This window comes from Protobothrops mucrosquamatus, unplaced genomic scaffold, assembly GCF_001527695.2.
Source record: "Protobothrops mucrosquamatus isolate PMUCROS unplaced genomic scaffold, P.Mucros_1.0 scaffold3560, whole genome shotgun sequence".
Taxonomy (NCBI): Eukaryota; Metazoa; Chordata; class Lepidosauria; order Squamata; family Viperidae; genus Protobothrops; species Protobothrops mucrosquamatus.
The window spans coordinates 74,734-86,815 of NW_015389527.1; the positions used below are offsets into that span (position 1 = coordinate 74,734).

Sequence of the window (12,082 nt, forward strand, 5' to 3'; positions counted from 1 at the left end):
CACCCACTCCATCCACGCCCACCCAGTAGGCCGCACCCACTCCATCCACGCCCACCCAGTAGGCCGCACCCACTCCATCCACGCCCACCCAGTAGGCCGCACCCACTCCATCCAGGCCCACCCAGTAGGCCGCACCCACTCTGGCCACACACACCCGCCCCCCCTGAGGGCAACCGCAATGCTGATGCGGCCCTCAATGAAATTGAGTTTGACACCCCTGCTCTATACCATTTCAGACAAATGGCTGTCCAGTTAAAAACCCTCCAGTGATGGAGCACCCACAACTTCTGGAGGCAATGTGGTAGTGAGGTCTGATAAATTAATTTAATTATTGGTATCTTGGCAAGCTGTGAGTTTGCTTTTCTTCTTGAAGATGTGACATCACCAAGTCAAAGTACATCTACGTCCTTGACTTACGACCACTGTTGGACCCAGAATTTCTACTGCTAAGCAAGGCACTTCTTAACTGAGTTACACCTGGTTGTTATGATCGTCGTTGCCACGATTGTTAAGTGAATCACTGCAGCTTTCAATTGAATCATGCGGTCATTAAAAAAAACCTGGTTCCCCCCATTACCTTTGCTTGTCGGAAGCTGGCTGGGAAGGTTAGAAATGACGATCACGTGACCCCCGGCACACTGCAACCGTCATAAGTACATGTCAGTTGCCAAGCGTCTGAATTTTGATCACGTGACTACGGGGATGCTGCAACGGTCGTAAGTGTGAAAAAGGGCCATAAGTCGCTTTTTCAGTTCCACTTTTTGTTGAAGTTGTGTAGGTGCCGACTGCATTGAAGCAAATGGGCAGTCCTCGACGTACAACCACAACTGAGCCCAACATTTCTGTTGCTAAGTGAGACATTTGTTAAGTGAGGGTTTTTTTGCCCCATTTTACGACCTTCCTTGCCACAGTTGTTAAGTGAATTGCTGTGGTTGCTAAATGAGTAACACGGCTGTTAAATAAATCTGACTTCCCCACTGGGTTTGCTTGTCAGAAGGCTGCAAAAGGAGATCACATGATCCAGAGATACAGCGAAGGTCATAAATATGAACCATCCGAATTTTGATCACGTGACCATGGGGATGCTACAAAGGACGTAAGTCATGGTCCTAAGTCACATTTTCCAGTGCCATCGTAACTTTGAACGGTCACTAAATGAAATAGATTGTCTATTTTTACTTTTGTTTTTGGGTTCTAGGTTAGAGGTCCCCAACCTTTGGGGCACCAGGGACCAGTTCCATGGAGAGTTTTTCCATGGACCGTGTGTGTGTGTGTGTGTGTGTGTGTGTTTTTGTGTGCTGCCTGCATCCCACGGATGGGGCTTTGCTTGTTTGTGCGGACCAGTTGCTGGCATGCTGCGGCCCGGTACTGGTCCACAGCCCGGGTGTTGGGGACCCCTGCTCTTTGAGTCTGGTCATTTGAAAATACAAAATTATTTTCTGTGCTGTTGAAATTTTATTGCGACAGTTGAGTACTAGATCAGGGCTTTTCAACCAGTGGTACAGGTACCACCTGTGGTACATTGGCACCTGGCAGGTGGTACACAACCATCCTAGAAAAGTGGTAGCGGGGGAGGGGAATGAGCTGAACCAGTGGCAGCACCGCACAAGCCTGAGCGAGAGACGGCTGGAGCTGCAGGGCTGTCAGGGCTCAGCGGAAGCGCCAGGATCAGTGACGCTTTCCAGTTGATTGGCGCTTCTTCGGGGCTGTCAGGACTCAGTGGAAATGCCAGGATCAGCGCCAGGCTCCAGCTGGAGCTCGGCGCTGATCCTGGTGCTTCTGCTGAGCCCAGAAGAAACGCCGATCAGCTGGAATGTTGCAGCATCTCCAGGGTCTTGTGATTTACATTCAAATGCTTGGCAACCGATTCATATATATGACGGTCACAGTGTCCCAGGGTCATGTGAAGTGACCAAAACCTGCTGCAACCACCCAGCAGATGGGGGAATAAAAACCAAATACCCCCCCCACCCCACCCCCACTGCCAATCCTCAACAGAAATGCTCACAACAATGAAAACCTCGGACAGGAGGAAGAGTGCCGCCGGGNCACCCACTCCATCCACGCCCACCCAGTAGGCCACACCCACTCCATCCACGCCCACCCAGTAGGCCGCACCCACTCCATCCAGGCCCACCCAGTAGGCCGCACCCACTCTGGCCACACACACCCGCCCCCCCTGAGGGCAACCGCAATGCTGATGCGGCCCTCAATGAAATTGAGTTTTGACACCCCTGCTCTATACCATTTCAGACAAATGGCTGTCCAGTTAAAAACCCTCCAGTGATGGAGCACCCACAACTTCTGGAGGCAATGTGGTAGTGAGGTCTGATAAATTAATTTAATTATTGGTATCTTGGCAAGCTGTGAGTTTGCTTTTCTTCTTGATGATGTGACATCACCAGGTCAAAGTACACCTACGTCCTTGACTTACGACCACTGTTGGACCCAGAATTTCTACTGCTAAGCAAGGCACTTCTTAACTGAGTTACACCTGGTTGTTATGATCGTCGTTGCCACGATTGTTAAGCGAATCACTGCAGCTTTCAATTGAATCATGCGGTCATTAAAAAAAACCTGGTTCCCCCCATTAACTTTGCTTGTCGGAAGCTGGCTGGGAAGGTTAGAAATGACGATCACGTGACCCCCGGGACACTGCAACCGTCATAAGTACATGTCAGTTGCCAAGCGTCTGAATTTTGATCACGTGACCATGGGGATGCTGCAACAGTCGTAAGTGTGAAAAAGGTCCATAAGTCGCTTTTTCAGTTCCACTTTTTGTTGAAGTTGTGTAGGTGCCGACTGCATTGAAGCATACGGGCAGTCGTCGACTTACGACCACAACTGAGCCCAACATTTCTGTTGCTAAGTGAGACATTTGTTAAGTGAGGGGTTTTTTGCCCCATTTTATGACCTTCCTTACCACAGTTGTTAAGTGAATTGCTGCGGTTGCTAAATGAGTAACACGGCTGTTAAATAAATCTGACTTCCCCACTGGGTTTGCTTGTCAGAAGGCTGCAAAAGGAGATCACATGATCCAGAGATACAGCGAAGGTCATAAATATGAACCATCCAAATTTTGATCACGTGACCATGGGGATGCTACAAAGTACGTAAGTCACGGTCCTAAGTCACATTTTCCAGTGCCGTCGTAACTGTGAACGGTCATTAAATGAAATAGATTGTCTATTTTTACTTTTGTTTTTGAGTTCTAGGTTAGAGGTCCCCAACCTTTGGGGCACCAGGAACCAGATCCATGGAGAGTTTTTCCATGGACCGTGTGTGTGTGGTTTTGTGTGCTGCCTGCATCCCATGGATGGGGCTTTGCTTGTTTGTGCGGACCAGTTGCTGGCATACAGCGGCCCAGTACTGGTCCACAGCCCGGGGGTTGGGGACCCCTGTTCTAGGTTATTGCTCTTTGAGTCTGGTCATTTTAAAATACAAAATTATTTTCTGTGCTGTTGAAATTTTATTGCGACAGTTGAGTACTAGATCAGGGCGTTTCAACCAGTGGTACGGGTACCACCTGTGGTACATTGGCACCTGGCAGGTGGTACGCGACCATCCTAGAAAAGTGGTAGCGGGGGAGGGGAATGAGCTGAACCGGTGGCAGCACCGCACAAGCCTGAGCGAAAGACGGCTGGAGACGCAGGGCTGTCAGGGCTCAGCGGAAGCACCAGGATCAGTGCCGCTTTTCAGCTGATCGGCGCTTCTTCGGGACTGTCAGGGCTCACTGGAAATGCCAGGATCAGCGCCAGGCTCCAGCTGGAGCTCGGCACTAATCCTGGCACTTCTGTTGAGCCCAGAAGAAGTGCCGATCAGCTGGAATGTTGCAGCCTCTCCAGGGTCTTGTGATTTACATTCAGATGCTTGGCAACTGATTCATATTTACGATGGTCACAGTGTCCCAGGGTCATGTGAATTGGCCAAAACCTGCTGCAACCACCCAGCAGACGGGGAGAATAAATACCAAATACCCCCCCACCCCTGCTGCCAATCCTCAACAGAAATGCTCACAACAATGAAAACCTCGGACAGGAGGAAGAGTGCCGCCGGATGGGCAGGCAGGTGTCTTGCTCGGCTGTGGCTTGGGGGGCACTTTTTTCAGTGCCATTGCAACTTCGAACAGTCACTAAGCGAACTGTTGTAAGTCGAGGACTACCTGGAGTTTTTCACTTTTTTCCTTTTTTTTTTTTTTTTTGGTCATCAAGTTTTCGACACCTTGCTAGGCGACTGGTGGTCCTCGGATTTTGCCATATCCTAAAAGTGGTACAATGGGTGAAAAGGTTGAAAAGCCCTGTACTAGATTAGAATGAATTGCTTTGTAATACTCTTGGAGTTAAAAGAAGCCACAAGTTTTCTGCATTGATGACCGTACCCGGAAAAAAAAAACCCAGATAATCTAATGTTAATTCTCTTGTTCTACGACTTTTCATTCCACGAAAAATACTGACAGTGTTTTCTAGTTGTGTTCTGGATAATGATGAAAGCATACTTCAAGTACCAGATTCCATATTTGGGGTTGCGTCAGTGAGATGGCTGTTGTTTCTAGCTGTTGCATCACCGTCTCTGGTTTTGCTGTATTTACATTGGAAAAATGTCTACACAAGTCCAGGCACGGTTACACAACCATCACCACCACACCGGCGACCCAAGAAATGGTGAAAAACACGGACCCGGAAATCTCCATTTTATTCGGCAAAGGAGAATTGTGGCAGAAAGGAATTGCTTTAGCTGGAGGGTTGTTTTTTTTGTTGGTTTTTTTTTTTTCATTTTAAGATAATGCAATTTTTATCTGCAGCTTGACAAGATGTAGAAAATAATTACCAATGAAAAGGTTATTCATAATTTTTAAATGAGTTAATTAGTAAGCCCAGCCAGAGCCGCTCATTACATCAATAAATAATTGATTATACTTAAAAATTACACACGGTTTTTCATTAAATCTAATTAACTATCTGCATTTTTCCCCCCTACCTGCTGATTAGAACAGTTAGCCTGATAGCGGAGTCTGCTCATTAAATATGTTTATGTTGAGCGGAAACAATTAATTTTGATTTTAACTAATTCTTGGAGAAATTTGTAATTATGATTCATGATTGTCGCCCAGAAAAAAAAAACACCGGGATCCTGCAGTTGCGTTTTGTTTTCGCTTTTGCTTACTGAGGTCTAATGCAACATGAAAAATATCACCAAACTGTTAAATATATTTGCGTTTAGGGTCCATTTTAATTAGTGGAGGAGTCAATTTATTCTGCTTTCTTTCCTTAAATGTTCCATATTTTGATTTGTTCTATATGGGTAGTCCTCAACATGGTACAGTAACGGAGCTTATTCATTGCGGTCGTATGTTGTGACAGTTTGTAAATCAACTGTCACACAACCAACCCATGTTTATGACCTTTTTTGTAGTGGTCGTTAAACAAACCCATTGTTTGTTAGGCTGCAGTTTTGCCGAAAACCGGAAATAACTTGTGGTTTTCGGCAAAAACGGTCATCAAACATGGTCACATGATCGTTGGGCGCAGGAAATGCCAATTAATGCATTTAATGTGATGCCAAATGCCCCGAATGGGGTCATATCATTGTGGCAGAAAGACTGTTAAAACTTCAGAACCAGGTCATAAATACTTCCAGAGAGGTCTGAACGGTCGCTAAGCAACCGGTCATAAGTCAAGGACTACACTACCTGTAACTAGTTCAATAGGTAAAGATGCAAAAAATAGCATGTAGGGATTTGGATGGATTTCTCATGGATCTATAAATGTACAGGTAGTCCTCAACTTACATCAGTTCATTTAGTGACCATTCAGAGTTACAACGGCACTGAAAAAAAAAGGACTCACAACCATTTCCCACATTTACGACCATTGTAGTCATGTGATCCACATTCGTATGCTTAGCAACGGGCTCATATTTACGACGGCTGCAGTGTCCCTGGGGTCACGTGACCCGTTTGCGACAAGCAGAGTCAATGGGGAACCAGACTCACTAACGTCTCACCAAGTTAGCTAGTGCAGCGATTTGCTTAACAACTGTGGCAAGAAAGTTCATAAAATGGGGGCAAAGCTGACTTAACAACTTACGTTTTGGGCTCAGTTATGGTCGTAGGTCAAGGACTAACCTGCGCAAGAAAGCAGCCAGCCAAACTGAGGCCAACACGAACCAAAATGAGGGTTTTGGACAGGGGTCTTCAAACATGGCCCTTTTAGGATTTTTGGACTTCAACTCCCAGAATTCCTCAGCCAGCATGGGGGAACTATGGCCCCTTCATGACTTGCGGACTTCAACTCCCAGAATTCCTCAGCCAGCGTCCCTGTGGTCAATTGTGGTCGTTAGAAAATAGAAAATCCTAATTTTTGAACGACGCCAAACTTCGACACATACTAGGAAAAAGTCCCTCTAACACACGGATACGTCCAAGACAAAAAAAACCAAAAAAAAAAACCCACCCCAGGATCTGTTTGACGAATAATGGAAGATGACAACAATTCCCATCGACCTGCTAGCAATTTCACCCTGATTGATTCATCATGTCTGATTGTATTACACCGTGGCTGAAAAGACGACAAAGTCGGGGTTCCTAACCCACGACGGCGGAGAGACAATCGGTCAATAAAATAAAATCACAAAACAGGACGACTGAAGGGATCAGCAGTGTTAGCAACAAAGGGCACGCCTATCGAATGCAAGCCGCACCCTCTGGGTGAAACTCCCGCGGGTTACTTGTCCCGAGTCCCAATGCTTCGTACGTCGATAGGCCGGAGGGCGAGTTTGCAAAAATCACAAGTGACAGTTTGATTGTATTACAACCGAATGAGTGGTCCGCTACTTCTACTTAGAGTCTAATTTGATCAAAACAGGTTATTCTACAGATTATTATTTTTTAAAAAACAAAAAATACAAACAGAAACACAAAAAGTCAGCCCAACTTGCTAAATTGGTTACTTATTAAAGGGTTTCCTGCCTGAGTAGGGTGATTGGACTAGACGACCTTCAAGGTCCCTTCCAACTCTGTTATTCTACTCTAGTCTACTCTACTCTACTCTGCTCTGCTCTGCTCTACTCTATTCTACATTTCTATTCTATTCTACTTTTCTATTCTATTCTATTCTATTCTATTCTATTCTATTCTATTCTATTCTATTCTATTCTATTCTATTCTATTCTATTCACTGAAAAAGTGACTTAGAATGATTTTCCACACTTACAACTGCTGCAGCCTCCCCGTGGTCACATGAATAAAATTCAGACGCTTGGCAACTGACTTGTATTTATGACGGTTGCAGTGTCGCCTGGGGTCACGTGATCCCCTTTTGCGAACTTCTGACGCGCAAAGTCAAAGGGGAAGCCAGAGTCACTGAACAAAGAACACTTAGTAACAATTAGTTGTTACTAATTTAACAACTGCAGAGATTCACTTCACAACCGTGGGAAGAAAGGTCGTAAAACGGGGCAAAACTCACCTAACATCGGTCTCGCTTAGCAACAGAAATGTTGGGCTCAATTGTGGTCATAAGCCGAGGACTACCTGTATCTGTGACTTGATATTTTCACCTCCACGGACAGAATAAGTTCAGCATTACAGGAATTTTTCTTCTTTTCGGAAGAAAGTGTATTTTTTTGCTTCCTATGTAAGAAGCAGCAGGGTGGACTAGAGCAGTGGTTCCCAACCTTTTGGGCACCAGGGACCGGTTCCGTGGAGAAAGGTTTTTATGTGGACTGGAGGGTGTGTGGTTTTATGTGCTGCCTGCATCCCATGGATGGGGCTTTGCTTGTTTGTGCGGACCGGTTGCTGGCATGCTGCAGCCCGGTACCGGTCCACGGCCCAGGGGTTGGGGACCCCTGGTCTAACAGAATGACAGAAGGGATAGGAAATAAAGAGGGCTAAATCAGAGAAGGTAACATGGTAGGAGAACTAAGATTTTAGCTTCTTATTGGCTCTCCCATTTTTAACCTATTGGAGTTTTCTTTAAACTTCACAGTGTTCCAGTATCTCAGGGGCTGCCCCAAAGAAGAGGGAGTCAGGCTATTTTCCAAAGCGCCTGAAGGCAGGACAAGGAGCAATGGGTGGAAGCTAACCAAAGAGAGAAGCAACCTAGAACTAAGGAGAAACTTCCTGACAGTTAGAACAATTAACCAGTGGAACAACCTGCTTCCAGAAGCGGTGAATGCGCCAACACTGGAAGTTTTAAAGAAAAAACTGGACAGCCATTTGTTCGAAATGGTATAGGGTTTCCTGCCTGAGCAGGGGGTTGGACTAGATGACCTCCAAGGTCCCTTCCAACTTTATCATCATTATTATTATAGCCCTAACTGGTCTCCCCCACCTGAAGGCCGAATCTGCAGCTCTTCTCTTGAGAAAGAAATGGCCCCTTTCTCACTGACATGATCCAGGTCTCTCCCCTTTCCTTCATTCAAAGATGGTCCCCAACCTTTTGGGCACCAGGGACCCGTTCCGTGGAGAGGTTTTTCTGCAGACTGCAGGGTGCGTGGTTTTGTGTGCTGCCTGCATTTCGCGAACGGAGCTTTGTTTGTTTGTGCAGACCGGTTGCTGGTACCGGCCCGGTACCAGTCCACTGCCCGGGGGGTTAGGGAGCCTGGACTAGAAGACCTCCAAGGCCCCTTCCAACTCTGTTATTCTATTCTAAGGTTTCATACACGCTGTAGTAATGCTGCAAGGTGACTTATTTTCACATAGATTAGATCAGGGGTCCCCAACCTGTGGGCCGCGGCCTAATCGCCACTGGACCGCCGGAGTAGCCGGACGGTGCGCACGCAGGGCTCCAGTTGTGCAAGCCTCGTTGCAGGCGCTCACGGCCCCACTTGCATGAGTGTCACCGCAAACATCGCAGGCGCTCGTGCGCAGGCACACACGAGCCTGCCCTTTCCACAAAACCATCCCTTTTTACCCCCCCTGCCCCCTACTCTGAGCCACCAACCCGGAAAAGTTGGGGAGCTGTGGATTAGATAACGAACAAGTGTAGGGAGACCCCGGGATACGCCCACAGAGGAACTGCTTCGAAAGTACAAGCCCTCCGTTTAACCTCTAAGGAGGAGCCAAAAAGTGACCGAGTTTATGCCACGTTCGGTGTAGCGAAAGCAAAGGAAGCCGCCGATTCTGCTGGAGACAAACACATTATCTATTCTACAGGATCGGCTCTCCCTTTGCGAATCACGACTTACAAGAAGGATACACAACCCCACCTGCCTGACCGACACGTGGCCTTGAACGTGCCCTTCCCATTCAGCTATTAAATCTTAATTTTTATGAAGAGGGGAATGGGACTAAATACAAGGAAAACAATGGTAACGATGGCTTTTAATTAACCGAAATTAATTGATGTCCATTTTTCATCCTGGCTTCTCTTCCTTTATGGAGCACGCTCTGTTACCCATTCAAAGGTCAGGCTACCTATCCATCAGCGCATCCCTAATTGCTAAGGTGTCAAGAGAGGACGGTGTGACATCATCATGTACAAATCTCGGAGAAATGACCTTGGTTATTTCAAAGGCCTGCTGGAAGGTCACCCATCTGCCTGAGACCCAGCAAGGAATCAAACTTCTTTCTTAGCAGACATTAAACCATGTTCCTGTTCAGGCTACAGGAAGTTCTCAACTTATAACCGTTTATTTAGTGACCGTTCCAACTTCTACTTCTATTTATTTTATTGATTAAACGGATATGCCACCCATCTCACCGTTAAGGTGACTCTGGGCAAAAGTTATGACAGCACTGAAAAAAGGGACGAACGAGCAGTCCTCACCCTTACGACCGTTGCTGCCTTCCCACCATCATCACGCGATCAAAATCCAGATGCTTGGCAACTGGTATGCATTTGTGACAGCTGCCGCGTCCTGGGGTCAAGCGTGTTCGCCCTTTCAAAGCTTCCCAGCTGGCTTCCGACAAGCAAAGGGAGCTGAATTCACTTAGTGGCAGTGTGAGCCACTTAACAACCAGGGTGATCTACTTATCAACCGTGGCAGAAAAAGGTTGTCAAATCAGGTGCCGCTCTGAAAAGGGAGATGGGTGGCATACAATTTTAATCAATAAAAGTAAAATAAATAAATAAGCGCCTCAGTTAGCAATGGAAATTCCGGTCCTGGTTATGGTGATAAGTTGAGGACTACCTATACTCAGGTTAAGGAGCAGATTGGACCTTCTGGGGTCCCTGGTGCTCGCTGAGCTTGGTGGTTTCCTTGCAGGCGTTTCATTAACGAAGTTGGTAACAGCATCAGTATTAGAAGGAAGTGGGAGAGGAGGAGGAGGAGGAGGAGGAGGAGGAGGAGGAGGAGGACGACGACGACGACGACGACGACGACGACGACTGTGGGGTCCTTGGTGCTCTCTGGCCTTGGTGCAGACATCATTCTTGATGATGTTACCTAGCTGGGTAATGAAACGTCTGCAAGAAAACAATCAAGTTCAGAGAGCACCAAGGACCACAGTGTCGTCCTTCACCTCCTCTTCCTCCTTCTGCACCTCCTCTTCCTCCTCTCTTTCCCCAAAACTCCACTCCCATCTAGTACTGATGAGGTTGTCTAGTTGGGTCATGAAACCTCTGCAAGAAAATAATCAAGTTCAGACAGCACCAAGGACCCCACAGTCCTCCTCCTCCTCCCTTTCTCCTTTCCCGCAAACCCCTCTCCATTCTAGCACTGATGACGTTCCCTAGTTGGGTCATGAAATGTCTGCAAGAAAACAACCTAGCTCAGAGACCACCAAGGACCCCACGGTTTAACTCTGAATTACAAATATTCTCAACTATCAAAATGAACCGTTCCCACAAGGGAGGTATTGTCCACCCTAACCCGTTTGCCCTACAAGTACTACTACTATTTGCTTCTTCTCTAAGTAGGTAATTAGAGGTAGCAGCTTACCTATAAAATATGCCAGCAGCACCACCAGCGTGATGGAGATGAGAATAGCACTAAAAGCGGCGCATTTCCAGGTACAATACTTGTATGGCTTCTTCAGGTTAAAGGCAGGCCTGGAAAACGTGCTTCTGGGGAGGGGCCGAGGGGGAGGCGAGTAGACCGTGCTGGATGTCAAGGGATACCCTGGCGAGGTGGTACAATAGAGTGGAGACGTCCCTCCAGGTTTAAACAGGAAGTGCCTGTGGAGTGAGAAAAGGACGGGTGTCAAAGCCGGCAAACCTGGGGGAGACTTTGGGCTGCGAAGCCTTGATTCAAAACCAACAAAGCCCAGATTTAGCATCATGCACCAGAGGAACAAAGGAGGAAAGAAAGAAAGAAAGAAAGAAAGAAAGAAAGAAAGAAAGAAAGAAAGAAAGAAAGAAAGAAGGAGGTAGGGAAGGAAGAAACAAAGGAAATACAAGAAAGAAAGAAAGAAAGAAAGGAAGGAAGGAAGGAAGGAAGGAAGAGGGAGGGAGGGAAGGAAGGAAATACAAGAAAGAAAGAAAGAAAGGAAGGAAGGAAGGAAGGAAGGAAGGAAGGAAGGAAGAAAGAAAAAAGAAGAAAGAAAGAAAGAAAGAAAGAAAGAAAGAAAGAAAGAAAGAAAGAAAGAAAGAAAGAAAGAAAGGAAGGAAGGAAGGAAGGAAGAAAGGAAGGAAGGAAGGAAAAGAAAGAAATGCAACCATGAAAGAAAAAAGAGGGGAAAAAGAAAAAAGAAAGAAAGGAAGGAAATGCAACCAAGAAAGAAAGAAAGAAAGAAAGAATGAAAGAAAGAAAGGCAGACAGAAAGAAAGAAAGAAAGAAAGAAAGAAAGAAAGAAAGAAAGAAAGAAAGAAAGAAAGAAAGAAAGAAAGGCAACCATTGTGTTCCATGGTTTTTCTATGTCTTATTATTTTGCTTTTTATTTTTATGCAGTTTTTAATTGCCCGGGATCATGTGTTCCCCTTTTGCAACCTTCTAACAAGCAAAGTCGATGGGGGAAGCCAAATTCACTTCACATCCCTTTTGCTAACTTAACAACTAATAATAATAATAATAGTAAAGTTGGAAGGGACCTTGGAGGTCATCTAGTCCAACCCCCTGCTCAGGCAGGAAACCCTATACCATTTCAGACAAATGGCTGTCCAGTTTCTTCTTAAAAACTTCCAGTGTTGGAGCATTCACCGCT

At 46.2% G+C, this 12,082-nt stretch overlaps 1 protein-coding gene across 1 annotated transcript in view; it reads right to left on the reverse strand.

Moving 5' to 3' along the window:
* The window catches only part of TENM4 (teneurin transmembrane protein 4), a 205,069-nt gene that overhangs the window by 58,588 nt on the left and 134,399 nt on the right, over positions 1 to 12,082 (reverse strand). The window contains exon 5 of the mRNA XM_015827197.1: positions 10,882 to 11,117. Within this exon, the coding sequence (XP_015682683.1) occupies positions 10,882 to 11,117 (236 nt within the window). The remainder of the gene's footprint in view (positions 1 to 10,881; positions 11,118 to 12,082) is intronic.